Source organism: Oryctolagus cuniculus, chromosome 5 (assembly GCF_964237555.1).
Source record: "Oryctolagus cuniculus chromosome 5, mOryCun1.1, whole genome shotgun sequence".
Classification (NCBI taxonomy): domain Eukaryota; kingdom Metazoa; phylum Chordata; class Mammalia; order Lagomorpha; family Leporidae; genus Oryctolagus; species Oryctolagus cuniculus.
Genome location: NC_091436.1, coordinates 63,265,079 through 63,282,433, shown reverse-complemented (window position 1 = coordinate 63,282,433; position 17,355 = coordinate 63,265,079). Strand labels below are relative to the sequence as shown.

General features: G+C 45.9%; 1 protein-coding gene across 1 annotated transcript in view; it reads right to left on the bottom strand.

Moving 5' to 3' along the window:
* Positions 1-15,647, bottom strand: part of OSTM1 (osteoclastogenesis associated transmembrane protein 1) — a 29,845-nt gene extending 14,198 nt beyond the window's left edge. The window contains exons 1-2 of the mRNA NM_001171322.1: positions 15,246-15,647; positions 6,491-6,605 (exon numbers count right to left, since the gene is read on the bottom strand). Coding sequence (NP_001164793.1) covers positions 6,491-6,605; positions 15,246-15,647 — 517 coding nt within the window. The remainder of the gene's footprint in view (positions 1-6,490; positions 6,606-15,245) is intronic.
* Positions 15,648-17,355: the final 1,708 nt, after the last annotated feature.

The window sequence follows — 17,355 nt, the reverse complement described above, 5'->3', positions numbered from 1 at the left end:
TATGAGGGGGGCCGCTGCTGTGGCATAGCTGATAAGGCCACCACCTGTGGTGCCAGCATCCCACATGGGCATCAGTTCTAGTCCTGGTTGCTCCACTTCCGATCCAGCTCTCTGCCATGGCCTGGGGAAGCAGTGGAAGATGGCCCAAGTCCTTGGGCCTCTGCACTGAGGTGGGAGATCTGGAAGATGCTCCGTGCTTCTGGCTTCAGATCGGCACAGCTATGGCCTTGCAGCCATTTGGGGAGTAAATCACAGGATGAAAGATCTCTCTCTCTCTCTCTCCCTCTGCCTGTCTGTAACTCTGCCTTTCAAACAAATAAATAGAACTCAAAAAAAAAAAAAAAAAGATTCTATGAGGTAAGAACTATCACTGGTCTCCATTTTTATAAATAAGAAATAGAAGTTCAGAGAAATGAAGGAGATCACCAAAGATCAAAAACCTGGTTAAGTGAAAAAGTTGGAATTTCTACTCAGTCTGACTTGGGCATTCACTCTCAAATACTGCAAAACAAATCCATATTCACAGCTATAAGGACACTTCAAAAAGTTCATGGAAACTGGAGTTAAATAGAAATGCTGAGGGCCGGTGCAGTGGCGCAGGTTAATCCAACACCTGCGGTGTCAGCATCCCATATGGACACCAGTTCTAGTCTCACCTGCTCCTCTTCAGATCCAGCTCTCTGCTATGGCCTGGGAAAGCAGTGGAAGATGGCTGAAGTCCTTGGGCCCCTGCACCCACGTGGGAGACCTGGAGGAAGCTCCTGGCTCCTGGCTTCGGATCGGCGCAGCTCTGACCGGTGCTGCCATTTGGGGAGTGAACCAGCGGATGGAAGACCTCTCTGTCTCTCCCTCTCACTGTCTGTAACTCTACCTCTCAAATAAATAAATGAAATCTTTTTTTAAAAAAATAAAGAACTTAAAAAGAAAAAAAAATACTGGTGCAAAAAATTTTTTTGAAATTTATGTAAATTTTTTTCATGATGGTTGTCCGTGAACTTTTTTGAATATGGGTTTCAAAAGACTTCTGCACCTTCAGGAGAGCACTTGGTGCAGCACTTGCGGTGGCTGCATCCTCTGCTGGAGTGCCTGGGTTTGACTCTCAGCTCTGATCTCCATGTCCGTCTCCTGCTAACAAGCACCCTGGAGGCAGCAGGTGATGGCCTAAGTGCTCGGTTCCCTTTCCACCCACAGGGGAGACACAGACTGAGCTCTCCCCTGGCTTTTGCCTGGTCCAGCCCTGGTTGTTGCAGGCATTTGGAAAGTAAACAAGCAGATGGGAGCTCTCCATCTGTCTCTCTATCTGTCTCTCTACCTTTCAAATAAATTACTTAAAAATTTTCTTTTGCACCAAAAAAACTTATATTTTTCTTCTTCCCTTCACCATCTAAAAACAGTACAAACCAAGATGGCACCAAAGGTAAAGACAGAAGCTCCTGCCGCTTCTGAAGCCAAAGCCAAGGCAAAGGCTTTGAATGCCAAGAAGGCAGTGCTGAAAGGTGTCCACACCCACAACAAAGATCTGTATGTCACTCAGATTCTGGCAGCCCAAATATCCTCAGAAGAGCACCGCTAGGAGAAACAAGCCTGACCACTATGCCATCGTCAAACTGCCCCTGACCACTGAATCCGCTGTGAGGGAGACAGGAGACAACAACACCACACTCGTGTTCAAGACAACTGACATAGCCAAAATATGGACAAAAGGAGTGCATGGCCCTGTTCTGCCCCACAAAGGAAATACAAGCTCGTTACTATGAGAGAGCAGTGGCAATTTCTTCTATACAAGACATGTAGTTAAAATAAATAATTTCTTTATCAAAAAGTAATTTGTAAAGAAATCTTCTCGGCAGAATAAAAGGACTTAATCTCATCTATTTTACAGACAGCCATTTACTTTTCATTTAGAAGAATTTGAAAATTAAACTAAAAGCTTGTATAGACTGGTCATCTTCTTAAGTGCTGCATTAATGCAGCACCATGAGAATTTTTTCCGTGATTGTTAGACAGTGGTATGCTGAGCACAAAGGAGTTCATTTATATAATGGGATTAAAAATGTCTTCATCATTAAAGAGTCCTGACTTTCTGATTCAAAACAAAGGAATCCCAGTAAATTCCCTTTTCATCCCTTTGTAAGAAATGGGAGCATAAGGTTATAAACAGTGAGAAGCTACATGTTTTAGAAATTAGTAAGTGAAGGAATCTCAGCAGTAATGAAGCCTCCTGCAAGCACCGAGTGAAGTGGCCATTATGAATTTTCGTCAGCTCACACAATCAATGGCGCCTCATCAAGGGCAGACGAGCGTCCCTGCTTTCTCAGCGAGGGCTCAGTCATCGGCTCAGGAGGCGTTCTTACAGGTTTTAGGATTCAAGTTAGACTTAGGTGGAAGCCTACCAAATTATCCTAAGAGGAGTCACATATCTTTAAATAAACTATCTGGTATCTCTTGAGAGCTTATATAAAGATCTCTGCTATTTTGAAAAACTAGTTTTACAGAAAACAACAATCAACAATTGCTGAAAAAAATGGGAGGTTCAGAAAATATGGAACAAACTATGGGAACTTTGTACCTGAACAATCAAGTTCAATAAATATAAAAACAAACATTATTAAATTACCATACAAATAAATGCATCTAGCAGTAAATTTCCATCTACATAAAATATGGGAAAAGGGCATGGGATGCTGGCTAGTTAACTGACTTTCTGGTTAGGCATCGCATTTACTTGCTAATTTTAAAGCATTAAGACTTAAGTTAGATGTGTTAACTAAAGTTAATTTTCCTTTGATGAATCAGAATGCACATCAAGATCATGCAACGGTTCCACAGCACCACTATGCTCACAAATTATCACCCCAATCATCGTAGATCCTGGTTGCTCAGAAAGAAAGAGTGGGTTTTCGGAACATCAGAACAAATATCTGACCTGATATTATGGGCGTAAGTCTTACTACATAGCACTTGATATTGGATACTGCTTATCAAGGAACCAAAACACTATCATAAAACAATCCACAGTCTCATCAAGTATACTCAGGGGCCAGTGTTTGGCTACTGTAAGATGTCTGTAAAATGCCCACATCGCTCATCACAGCGCCTGAGGTCTGATTACTGGCTCCAGCTTTTCTGAGTATAGGCCATAGGAAGCAGCGGTGATGGCGCAAGTAGTTGGGTATCAGGTGCATACAGTACATAATCTGAAGGGTAAAACATAAACACAGTGCAAACTAGGTCATTTTCCCCTTCCTGTCTCAGCTATGCAATTACTCTCCCTCAAAATACATACGTACTTCTAAGACAAAAAAATATCATACTTCTCTGTACCTTGCTTCTTTCTCCTGACCATATATGCCTTTGCCAAGTTAACTGTAACTGGGAAGTAAGACTCTTTTGAATAACTCATATCTAGCTGTTTAGCACTTTATTTGTTCTTTAGAAGTTCAGCCTAAGAGATATTTTCAAAATAGGATGCCTCACAGAAGAACTAATGAGCCCTAAGAGCTTGTTAAAGAGTTTTATATCTATCGTGTTCAGCAAATTTGTAGTAAAATATTTTCTTTTTTAACTAGTTGGGGAAGAATGCTACTTCGAATTAGTGAAATCTTCATTTCAAAATATTTGTTTAAAAAAAGATGCTTTTTTCCCTCTCAAAGAAATAAACCCCAACATATATCTCACTTATTCTGACTCATGATTTTAAATTGTTGATTGTTAACTTATTTCTCTATATTAATGGATTTTTTTAAGATTTATTATTTATTTGAAAGTCAGAGTTACATAGAGAGGAGGATAGGCACAGAGAGAGAGAGAGAGGTCTTCCATCCGCTGGTTCACTCCCCAATTGGCCACAATGGCTGGAGCTGCACCGATCTGAAGCCAGGAGCCAGGAGCTTCTTTCAGGTCTCCCATAAGGGTGCAGGGGCCCAAGGACTCGGGCCATCCTCTGCTGCTTTCTCAGGCCATAGCAGAGAGCTGGATCAGAAGTGGAGCAGCTGGGACTCAAACCAGTGCCCATATGGGATGCCAGTACTGCAGGCGGCAGCTTTACCCGCTACACCACAGTGCTGGCCTCTATTAATGGATTTTTAAAGGCTTCAGATTACTTTAAAACAGGTATTTAAAAAAGGCTAAACAAATTCTCCTCAATCATGTTTGCACCAGAATTCTTTACCAAAAAAAAAAAATTTTTTTGCTATTAAAAAAAAAATGTCAGTCAAGCCTCTGCCCAAACTACTAGAAAGTGTGAATTGACAGAGACAAAATTAAAAGAGTCAATATCCTGGAGTGGATGTTTGCTTGGTACAGTGGTGATGGTGCCACCAGGGACCTCGCTCCTATACTGGAGTGTCTGAGGTCTTAGTTCTACTCCTGATTCCAGCTTCCTGTTAACGTGCACCATGGGAGACAACAAGTGATGGTTCAAGTACTCGGGTCCATGTCACCCACAAGGGAGACCTGGATTGAGTTCTCGGCTTCTGGGTTTGGTCTGGCCCAGACCTACTCACTGTAGACATTTGGCAAATGGGAGAGCTCTCTTTCTCTCGGCCTTTTGAATAAAATATTTTAAAAGAGAGTCAATATTCAATATATCATGGTATACTGGCAAGGTAAGGAAACTTGGCAGAGGGATTTTCTCCCATTTGTAAAGCTAGCTAATGATGTACAGGTATATAGATTTTCAATCTTTCACGTCCTTTCTATTTCCAAGACCTCTGACCTTCATATTTTCTTTGCTTCTTGCCCAAACTACTATAATAAATTCTTTACTGGTCTCCCTTTCTCTTCCAGTGGGGTTCCATAAATAAAAGGTCTGATGTTTAAAAAAATGTTTTTAGCCTGAGTAGTTTCCCCCGCCTCTAACAATCCATGTGCATTATTAAATTCCCAAGATACAACCCAGTATATACCCTTTCTTAATAACATGCTGGTATGCTACACAGTATGGGAAAGTTCACCTCTGCGGCCTGCATTCTGGCACAGCAGTTTAAGCCGCAGACGGCCGTGCTCACATCCCACAGGAGCACTAGTTCGAGTCTCAGATGTTCTATTTCCAATACAGCTCCCTGCTAATGCACCTGGGAAAGCAGTAGAATATGGCCCAAGTGCATGGGCCCGTGCACCCATGTGGGAGACCTGAATGGAGTTCCTGGCTCCCAGCTCCAGCTTGGCCCAGCCCTGGCCATTGCGGCCATTTGGGGAGTGAATCAGCAGGCAGAAGATATCTTTCTCCTTCTCTCTCTCTCCCTCTCTGTAATTCTGCCTTTCAAATAATAAATAAATCTTTAAAAAAGAAAAGCAAACTGCTCATCTACCTGATAACTACTGTTCTCAGTCCAGATCCCGCCTTCTCTTCCCAGCTTTATCTCCTCTTGGGCTCTAGGACCCCCGGACATCTATTACTCTTTAGTATCTGTGACTCTGCCTTTGAAGCCTCTCCATCTGCAGTGTCTTTTCTCTCATCTCTACTTAGTGAAATCATTGCCCATTATGAAAGGCCTAGGTTCAAAAGACACCTCCTCCAGGAAGTCACTTCAAACTCATCCCTCTTTTTTTTTTTTTTTTTTTTTTGACAGGCAGAGTGGACAGTGAGAGAGAGAGAGAGAGACAGAGAGAAAGGTCTTCCTTTTGCCGTTGGTTCACCCTCCAATGGCTGCTGCGGCCGGTGCGCTGCGGCCAGCGCACCGCGCTGATCCGAAGCCAGGAGCCAGGTGCTTCTCCTGGTCTCCCATGGGGTACAGGGCCCAAGCACTTGGGCCATCCTCCACTGCACTCCCTGGCCACAGCAGAGAGCTGGCCTGGAAGAGGGGCAATTGGGACAGAATCCGGCGCCCCAACCGGAACTAGAACCCGGTGTGCAGGCGCCGCAAGGCGGAGGATTAGTCTACTGAGCCACGGTGCTGGCTTCAAACTCATCCCTCTTAAGATTTATTCTCTACTCTCCCAAGGGTCTATAACTTTATTAAAGCACTCATCTATCTGCCTCATCTGATATCTGTAAATATATCTTTCTCCTTCATCAAATTATAAGACTTAGAAGGGGGCTGGCATTCTGGCATAGTGAGTTAAGCTGCCAGCATCCCATAAGGGCACCAGTTTGAATCTTGGCTACTCCACTTCTGATCCAGCTTCCTGCTAATGTACTTGGGAAAGCAGCAGACGATGGCTCAAGTACTTGGACCCCTGCACCCACATGGGAGTACCAGAAGAAACTCCTGGCTTTGGACCAGCCCAGCTCTGGCCATTGCAGCCATTTGGGGAGTGAACCAGTGGATGGAAGATCTCTCTCTCTCTCTCTCTCTGTGTCTCTCTCTCTGTAATTCTGCCTTTCAAATAAATAAATAAATATTTTCACCAGGAATAAGCCACAATGCTAATGACAGTTCATTCAAATGTGACAACAAAAAGCTTTATTCAAAGATCTCATAATTCGAATAAAATCTGATGTGTAAACTACTGAACCAGAACCACAAAGTGGAAATGAATTACTTACTTGCACAATTTGCCTCCTGCCAGGTGGTATTAAAAAACTCAGAGAGAATCAGAACCATTTGCATTCTATCTGCCATTAAGAGACTTCTGGCACAACTCTGACTCTCAGAAGTGTTCTGTAACAGAAAGGAGACAGAAAAACATAACCTTGAGTATTGTGTTTTAGACTTTCCAAACAACTTGAGGCAAAAACATTATAAATATAAAAATATTTATCATAAATCTTTTAACATTTTCATACGATCAGATCACAATAGCACTAAATAATGGTAATAAAACAACAGCTAACATTTATTGATACAAAGTTCACGTGCAAGAAAACCTTGGCTGCTTAAAGATATACTTGCTTCTACAGTACAATCTTTTTTTTTTTTTTGACAGGCAGAGTGGACAGTGAGAGAGAGAGAGAGAAAGGTCTTCCTTTGCCGTTGGTTCACCCTCCAACGGTCGCCGCGGCTGGCACATCGCATTGATCCAAAGCCAGGAGCCAGGTGCTTCTCCTGGTCTCCCATGTGGGTGCAGGGCCCAAGCACTTGGGCCATCCTCCACTGCACTCCCGGGCCATAGCAGAGAGCTGGCCTGGAAGAGGGGCAACCAGGACAGAATCCGGCGCCCCGACAGGGACTAGAACCCGGTGTGCCGGCGCCACAGGCGGAGGATTAGACTATTGAGCCATGGTGCCGGCCTACAGTACAATCTCAACTACTTAGGTCCAAATTGCTTGTGTACCACATTCTTTATTTGCTATGCACAGGAAGAACTCTGGAAAGCTATTCACCAAAATGTAGCAGTGTGTATCTTTTTTTAAGAAAGATTTATTTATGTATTTATTTTTTGGAAGGCAGAGAGACAGAGACTGAGAATCTTCCATCTGCTGGTTCACTCCCCAAATGGCCACAGCCAGGAGCCAGGAACTCTATCCTGGTCTCCCTCTTGGGTGGCAGGGGTTCCAGTACTTGGGCCTTTGTCTGCTGCCTTCCCAGGTGCATTAGCAGGAAACTGGAACAGAAGCATAACAGCTCGGATTCAAACAGGCACTCCAACACGTCAGTGCCACAAGCAGTGGCCTAACCTCCTGAGCCACAACACTAATAGGTATCTTTTGGTAATGAAAACGTTGTTGATTTTTATTTTCACTTTTGCTCTCTTGTGCTGTCAAAAATTTTCTACAGGGGCCGGCACTGTTGCATAACCACCAGCTGCAGTGCTGGCAGCCCACATGGGCACCAGTTTGAGTCCCGGCTGCTCCACTTCCGATCCAGCTCTCTGCTATGGCCTGGGAAAGCAGAAGTCCTTGGGGCCCTGCACTCATGTGGGAGACCCCCGGAAGAAGCTCCTGGCTCCTGGCTTCAGATTGGCACAGCTCCAGCCACTGTGGCCGTCTCGGGGAGTGAACCAGAGGATAGAAGACCTCTCTCTCTCCCTCTGCCTCTCTGTAACTCTGCCTTTCAAATAAATAAACAAATATTTTTTTAAAAAAATTCTACAGTGAGCATATATTATTTATATAATGTTTTAAATCTAGTGGGTAAATGATCATACACCATTTGGCTCACCTATTGGACAATTTTTGGTTCAAAGTCTTATAATCCACATGAATATCCAACACCACATTCAGTTTACACCCAGTTTGTACTCAGAAAAATATGCTATCCACAGATAATTTTAATAATGAAAGAATATCAAGCTATACAAATAATAAATCCAAGCTCCTAATTATATAATCCTTATCTATTTCCTTTTGTTTGTGTCCAAGCAAGGAACAGTCCTGCTGATGCTTCATTCTTCAAAATTAACTGCTACTATTTGCTGGCCACTACAAGAATCTTTGAGTTTCAAAGATAGAAACTTTAAAAGAGAACGCCATCCAAGCTTGAGCCTTGAGAACCTCCCTGCAAACACACAGATAAGGACATACATAATGTGATGAGTAAGAAGAAAGAGGCAACTCTAGGAAAGAACTGATCAGCCAGGTTGGATAAGGAAAGGAAGGTAGGCTTGCAGCATTCTTGCTTCAAAATATCAGACATTAGCTTTGGGAATGTTACTCTTTTTGAGGTTTAGTTTTGTCACTTTATCACTAAAAGCTGCATCAAGGGGCAGGTGTTTGACCTACAATTAAGATGCTGGTGTGGATGCCAGCATTCCTCATGGGAGTGCCTACATACCAGTACTGGCTCCACTCCCACTTCCAGTGGACTGCTGATGCACACTGTGGGAGGCAGCAGGTGGCAGCACAAGTAGTAGGGTCCCTGACACTCACATGGGAGGCCTGAACAGTGACCCTGGCTCCCAGCTTTGGCCTCAGCCTAGTTCTGACCATTACAACCACTTGAGGAGTGAAACAGTGGATGGCAGTGTTCTCTCTGCATCTTTCTGCTTCTAAAATAATTTGTAAAAAAATTTTTTTAAAAAAGATCCATCCAAATGAGTGACTGCTTTTAAAATAATAAACTGAATAAAACACTTTTAAATAAAGTCCCTTTCTTAGGGAGTAATACAAGCTATGAAGAAAATTTCTATTAATATTTTTTTTTATTAGACAGGTAGAGTTATAGACAGTGAGAGAGAGAGACAGAGAGAAAGGTCTTCCTTCCATTGGTTCACTCCCCTAATGGCCGCTGCAGCCGGCACTGTGCTGATCTAAATCCAGGAGCCAGGTGCTTCCTCTTGGTCTCCCACGTGGGTGCAGGGACCCAAGCACTTGGGCCATCCTCCACTGCCCTTCTGGGCCACAGCAGAGAGCTGGACTGGAAGAGGAGCAACCAGGACTAGTACCCAGCGCCCCAACTGGGATTACAACCCAGGGTGCCAGCGCTGCAGGTGGAGGATTAGCCAAGTGAGCCATGTGCCGGCCTCTATTAATATTTCTTAAAGAGAGTTTGGTGGGGCCGGCGCTGTGGCACAGTGAGTTAATGCCCTGGTCCAAAGCGCCGTCATCCCATATGGGTGCTGGTTTGAGACCCGGCTGCTCCACTTTCGATCCAGCTCTCTGTGTAACTCTGATTTTCAAATAAATAAATAAATCTTAAAAGAGAGAGAGAGAGAGTGAGTTTGGTTAAGGAATCAGATAAAAACCTCTTTGAGGTTTGGTTTCATATTCCTGTGTCCTGGAGTTACTGTTCTAAATGAAATAATGTTAAACTTAGCACAATGTCTGGCACCTAGTAACTTCATGTATGCTATTTCACCTGGCTACCTTGCCGCTAATCTGCTGAGTGGGAGCAGTTTGCCAAGCATAATCACATTACCCAAGTTGATTCTTCGTAAGTAGTTGGCTATTTAAAAACACAATACAGCATAGCCTGTACACATGCTTCAATGTATAGAACAGTTCTGTTGAGGAAGAAAATAGTGTGGTTAGGAAAGAGCTCACAGAGTGTTGCAGTTGATTTCTCAACAATGTTGCAGTGGATTCTTTCTGAGAAGAGGAGTGTGCAGTGGATTCTTTCTGAGAAGAGGAGCGTGGTGGGGGCAAGAGGTGCGGAGTCACCACACAGACCTCTGGAGTCAGATGAAAGCAGGCTTGAGGCAAGCAGCCCGCAGACTCATTTATTTCAGTTAGTACAACAGCTTATATAGCCAAGACCAGCCAATCAGGTCAAGGGGCGGTCTACACCCCAACCAATCACAGCCTGTTGCCAGGCAGTTTCCAAAGCCATCCAATCACAGCCTGTTGCCAGGCAGGCTCCACTGCCAGGTGGGATTCAAAGCCATTCCTGAGTAACTGACACTCACTTGCCAGTGGCCACCTTGGCATGGCCTTCTCATTCCACAACAGAGGAAGTAGGATTTGAACTAAGCCCTGTATTGAGAAAGGGAAGAGGATTCTAACATGCGGGAACCAAAAAGTCATATGGTGAGGGTGGGAACAACCACGTGGTCTGCAGGGAGAACAGGGCTGGTCTGCACGGCGAGGGTGGAAAGTACCTCTCTGACAGTAGGGGCATTGCAGGGGAAGTTAGGACAAGGCTGTACAGGGCTTTGAGAGTCAGTGAGAAACACTTGGAGACTTTTGAGGAGGGTGATGTGAAAAGCAGGGTTTGGGGAACGTGTGTCGTGATATATAGGGTGAGAAGGCAGAGAAGTTAATGAGACTTTCCATAGTTCAACCATGATGAAAAGATGGTGGCAACAGTGGGGAAGGAAAGTACATCATTCCAATGATGACGATGTACTTACCTAGAACACATCAGTTCTCAATGCTCCAGGTGCATTAATTCATTTATTCCTCCTAACAACTGTATGAACCAAGTAGTTTGAAATCCAACCTCTGCCACGACACGGCCTTGGATAAATTACTTAACCACTTTGAGCCTCAGTTTCTTGAAGCATGATATTCATCGATATTTGTTTAGCTTCCTCATCTAAACAGAAGTTCCTTTAGGATAGAAACTCCATCATCTTTGTATTCCTAATACCTAGCACAGTGGCCAAAAAAAATTGGTTCCTGATTATACTTAGAAATGTTATGTATGGGGCCAGCGCTGTGGCATAATGTGTAAAGCCGTCACCTGCAGTGCCGGCACCCCATATGGGTGCCGGTTCGAGTCCTAGCTGCTCCACTTCCATCCAGCTCTCTGCTATGGCCTGTACAGGAAAGCAGTACAAGATGGCCCAAGTCCTTGGGCCCCTGCACCCTTATGGGAGACCCAGAAGACACTCCTGGCTCCTGGCTTCAGATCGGCGCAGCTCCGGCCTTTGCAGCCAATTGGGGAGTGAACCAGCAGATGGAAGACCTCTCTCTCTCTCTCTCTCTCTCTCTGTCTCTGTCTCTCCTTCTCTCTGTGTGTAACTCTGACTTTCAAATAAATAAATAAATCTTAAAAAAAAAAAGGGAAAGAAATGTTACATAGACAAATCTGTCATAATCACTTAGCAGAACCCATTTTCTATTATACCTTGAATGGCCTTTTAAAGCACAGAACTGGGCATTCCACAGAACTAAACTTTTAATAACAGTACACTGCTTTAAAATCAAACTCTGAAATCTTCAGCATGCCCTGTGGGTCCACATGGCCTGGCACCTGCTCAGTTCTTCAGGCTCAGATCATTATTAGTCTCATCCGTGCTCATTGTGCTGAGTTCTTTGTAGTCCTCCAACACACCAGACCCCACCCCATCTCAGTCTTCACATCTGCTATTTCTTTACATGTGTAATAGTACCTTCTCTCCTCTTGCCCCCCACCTTGTCAAATTTGAGGTGTCAGCTTTAATCACTGACCAACTCTGCCTGACCACAGCAGCACTGAAGATCACCTCCCTTCCTGTAGGTTTTGGTAGATTCTGAGATTTTCTTTGTAACAATTATCATACCTGAATTAAATAGGTACTTGTTTAATAATCTGTTTAATATCTGTATTCAGACCGCAAGCCTTGCTCATTCACAGCTGCGTCCCAAGTAACTACAAGAACTTGCACATAACAGGCACTCTAAACTTTTTTAATGTATGCATAAGCATTACATTTTCTGATCTTTAATGAAAGACATAGATTGTTATATCCCAATTTTCTCTCTATATTCCTAAGAATTTGTTATTTATTAACCTATAAGTATGTTACTCACAGATACATAATTCAAATGATTAACACCTTCACAAATATTATAGATGTGTGTATGTATCTGTACTTACATAGATACATCTATCTAGGTACCTGAACTTTAAACAAGTAGGATAGGAAAGAGTTTACCAGATTAGAATTCAAGGAGGCTAAGGCATCCTCAAAACCAATCTGAAGATGCTGAACAACTCAAGGAAACCATGTCCCAATCTAAGCTTAAACTAAAAGAAAGTACAACTCTAAGGAAGACAGAATCTATCAGTTCTATCACTCAGGTTTCAACAAATCACAGTATTCTTTACCTTGAGATAATCAAACTATATTTGGGTGGCATAGCGGGTAAAGCCACTATCTGCAGTGCTGGCATCCCATATGGGCACTGGTTCATATCCCAGCTGTTCCACTTCCAATCTGGCTCTCTGCTATTGCCTGGGAAAGTAATAGACGATGGGCCAAGTCCTTGGGCACCTGAACCCACATGTGAGAACGGGAAGAAGCTCCTGATCAGCACAGCTCCGGCCATTGCGGCCATCTGGGGAGTGAACCAGGGAATGGAAGACCTCTCTCGACCTCTCTCACTCTCTCTGCCTCTTTCAAATAAATATATCTTAAAACAAAACAAACTATATTTGGGGCTTGAGCTTTGGTGTAGAAGATTAAGCCTCTGCTTGCAGTGTTGGCATCCCATATGAGTGACAGTTCAAATCCTGGCTGCTCAACTTCCAACCCAGCTTCCTACTATTGTGCCTGGGAAAGCAGCAGAGGATGGCTCAAGGACTTGGGCCCCTGCAACCATGTGGGACACCCATATGAAGCTCCTGGCTCCTGGCGTCAGCCTGGCCCAACCCCAGCTGTTGCTTCCACTTGGGGAGTAAACTAGCAAATGGAAGATCTCTTTCTCCTCCTCCTCTTTGTATCTCTGCCTTTCAAATAAATAAATGAATCTTAAAAATAAAATAAAACTATATTTTGTCCTCTCCTATAATTCCAAGAGGAATAACAAGAACACAAAATTCTCATCAGATCATTCTATTAATTAGCTTGCTGTACCACATAAATAGCTTACTTGTTTCTACCATTAATTCTTTTTTCTCTTTATTAGTCTACTCTTCTCAATCAGTCATGTCCATTCACCCTAAAGAAGGCAGGAAAGGACGCCTTGAAGAAAATTTAGCTTGTCAGCTCTCTATCTTGCTCTGTTCCCCCTTTCATTCAGCAGCTCCTCCAACCTTTTGTGCTAAACTCCTCTTGTGTAATTCATAATACACTCATAATATTTATCTTTTTCTGTATATAGGTTTAGTTCCCCAGTTGCATTGATAGTTTGAGGCCTGGGTGTATCCTCCTTTTCTTTCTATACTCCATCACCAGCCCAATATTTAAGAGTAGTGGGTGTTAATTAAACTGATTTAAATGAAATTCTAATTGAGCCAAAGAAAATACATTACTCTAGAGAAATAAACCTCAGCAAAGACAACTAATTTCTTCAAGTCACTCATCATCATCATAATGCACCAACACATTCTTCCATAGGTTCATTATTACACATGATGGTTCAATTCCCAAACCAGTCCCAAAAAGTCTATTAAATCCACAAAGTTCCTCAAAACATTGGAAATCATGTTTCTGAGCTAATGAACCATATCCAGTTCTGAGAAAAGAAGGGGCCCAGAGATCAAGGTCCAGGATGAGTTGGAGAGGATATCAGGAGTGGATAAGGCATTGTCCTGACTCTCCTCACCTCTTCACTTCTTTTCCTCCCACATTAGCAGTAGGTAAGCGGGGTGCCCAGGTCACCAGCAGAATCTAGGGGGCATAGAGACAGGAAGACATCATCTGTAACCCCCACATTGGGAAGCTTCCCTGCACAGTGAGAATTCAAGAGGAAATTCAGATTGGGTGATCCCCATAACATTGTAGCACTATTTGGGAGTAATTTGCCTAACCTCCCCCTAATCCCATCAAACCTACACAAATGCCTCAGAAGATCCAAGCTTTGCATCCTGAGCCACAGCCATTCTACCCACAAAAGCACTTGCTCTGCAGAGTACCAGCTCACCCACATGCTCAAGGCTGAGGGTGACACGCCAGATCATTCCCTGCCACAGCTGACAGGAACAAGTCTCAGGTGCTTGATTTTAAATCGTACCTATATATCCCTTGCTAAACCCAACAGAAGTATGGCTGGAAAATATTCCATGTAAGCCTAAATTTATTTAAGCTACCTGGAAAACTAGCTCTTCGTAGAAAGATGGATCGTGGGATTTACTGAGTACGAGTAAATGCCCCATGCACGTAAAATAGAGATTTATTTACACAGGGTCTTAAAGTAGGATGCAACCATACAAGAGTTTCTCTGCAGTCAAATCAACTGCGATTTATGAAGTCATTCCAACCACCCTGTCATGAGACCAGCAGTCTTCCTCATGGTTTCCCTTCACCAGGCGTCTCCGGACAAACCTCATGACTCTCACCAGCTCTGTCACCTGAATCCTTTCCTAGTCTAGACCGACAAAGGCAGATATACCATTTCCTCAAGTGAGATCTCCCATTTACTGAGCACTGTGTCTACATTCCAGCTGTCCAAGGCATCCTGCTGTCCCCATTCGACAGAGGAGCGAACAGCACAGAGCACCTAAGTTACTCGCCCAGAATGTGCGGCGAATAAGCAAAACGGAACGGGACTCCTGGCAGTCTGTCTCTGGACCATCCTCGCCATAAGGACGAACCCCACACAGTGTCTATCTTAATCTACACAGCCACATCAGGCTGCTGCTCCCATTTTCCTGGGGAGAAAATTAGAGCTCTGAAACGATAATCACCACGTAAAGTCACAGTGCTAGAACCTGGTGGTCCCGATCTGAACAGCTTGGGCTGCAAACCGCAAGCTTCTAACCACTGCCGGGTCCTCCACCTGGGGTTTCCAGAAATTTCCTGCAATTTCCTGTGCATTACGGCACAGTCAGGGGTTAGGAGTGGGTTGAAGAAAACAGGATGGCCAACAGCACGCGTGGAGGTAAAGGTCCCAAGAACCCTAACGCCAGCCCCTTTTTCTGATACCCCAAACTCCACAGACCCAGTCCAACCCGTTTCTTTACTGTTAGCGAACATGAGGCCCCAGGGTTGACCGTCCACATATCCTCCAGCTAGCCCAACCCTCCACGCCACAGTCCACAGGGTGCTCCTCTACCCACCCCCACGGCTCGGCTGATGTTGTCCATCTTGCTGACGACCTGCTGGAAGAGCGGGTAGCAGGTCTGACAGAGGCGCACGGGCCGGGCGCTGCGCACCAGACACCCGGTCAGCTCCGCGCTGCTGTTAGCGAAGTCCAGCAGCAGCTCCCGGCACTCCGGATCCAGCTCGGGCAGGTCCGAGGGTAGCCACAGTGGCCCCAGACCGCCGCCCCGCAACAAGGACAGGCTCAAGTCCTCCGCCTCCAGCAACTGCTGCTCTGAAAGGAGGTCAGGGAAGACCCGGTGCGGACCGCTGCCGAAAGGGAGCGCGCCCAGAGCCAGCCGCGGCCACACCAGCAACACCAGCAGCAGCCACGGCAGCGCCGACCGTCCCAGCCGCGCGACTGTCGGCTTCCGATCCATCCCCCGGCTCACAGATCCCAGGTCGCTCACCACCGCTCCTCCGCCCCCAGCGGGAGCGCAGACAGCCGCCGCTTCCGGCTTCCGCGAGCGCAGGCCTGGAGGCGGGTCACGAGGCGCGGACGTCACGGCCCCGCCCCCCGGCGGCGGCGCCGCGCCCCATTGGCTGCCGACAGCTGGGCGTGCGGAAGCGCGCGAGTCGTCGGCGGCCTCGTGCCGGAGCCGGCGTGCGACCCCGGGGCTGAGGGATCAAAGGACTGGGCCTTCCTCGCGGCTCCGACCTCCGCGGCCCAGGCTCTCCAGCCCTGTCGACCGCGGCGTGTGCCTCTGTGGACAGTTACTTCTCGGGAGCCTTGGCTCTGGAACGCCCAGCGCAGTGGGAGTCCCCTTCGTCTTGACGTCTGTGGTGGTACCTCGCAGCGTGGAAGTTATTGCCTAGCGCCTTCCTGGGGAAAGCCCGCTGCTGGTGCCTTGGCAGGCTTTGTGTTCGCGCCCTTGGAAAGAGTAACAACGTCTGTTTATTATTAATAGTGGGGGCCTAGTGACTCCCAAGCTTTATTTAAAAAAATAAAAATCTCAATTGTCCACTCAGCAAGGTCCCGACGGAACCTTCCGCGGTGGGGGAAATAGTCTGTATCTACCTTAACGGGGTAGTCACTGGCCACGTGTGCACATGTGGCCGCTGAGCCCTTACAATGTGACTGAGGAACAGCAGGTATTTTTGTTTTTTTGTTTTTGTTTTTGTTTTTGCTTGACAGAGTGGACAGTGAGAGAGAGAGAGAGACAGAGAGAAAGGTCTTCCTTTTGCCGTTGGTTCACCCTCCAATGGCCGCCACGGCTGGCGCGCTGCAGCCTGCGCACCGCGCTGATCCGATGGCAGGAGCCAGGTGCTTCTCCTGGTCTCCCATGGGGTGCAGGGCCCAAGCACCTGGGCCATCCTCCACTGCACTCCCTGGCCACAGCAGAGAGCTGGCCTGGAAGAGGGGCAACCGGGACAGAATCCGGCACCCCGACCGGGACTAGAACCTGGTGTGCCGGCGCCACAAGGCGGAGGATTAGCCTAGTGAGCCTTGCGCTGGCTCGGAACAGCAGTTTTAATTTAACTGAAATGCAAATAGCCACATCTGCATTGGTGGCCTCTTGGACGCAGCTCTGGTCCTGGCGTGGCCACCGTGCAGGTTTGCTTGGAACTGATGGGGTTTCCAGGATGTGCACCATGGCCGCTGCTGGAACCCCGGAAGTCCTGGCAAACCGCTCAACTTGAAACCCCAAACGGTTTCTGACATCCCCAGAGCGGTCGTGAGGGACACCCCCCCCCCAGCCCCCGCAACAAGCGTCTTCATATCGCTGCTGGGCTACAAAATGAATTTAACCTCAAGACCTAAAAAACAAATTTCTGACAATATATGTGACTCACAAGTGTTAGGTTTAAATAACTTGGGGTTCTGGCCTTTCGTAGTCCCCAGAAGAGATGGAGACCGACTTCAGCGGAGACAAGCTGATATACTGAAGCCAAGAGGTGGCGTGGCGACAGTCCCCGAAGAGAGTGCAGAGCGTGAGTGGGGCAGGGCTTTTATCTGGTCTGATTGTCAAGGGAACTTGGCACCAGGAGCTGTCTATAAGCGTTGGGAGCCTTTGCTTATCTAGTTTTTCGAGCCATTTTGCAGGTGGCTAGAGAGACAGACTAAGAGTATATCTGGGGTGTGTGTGT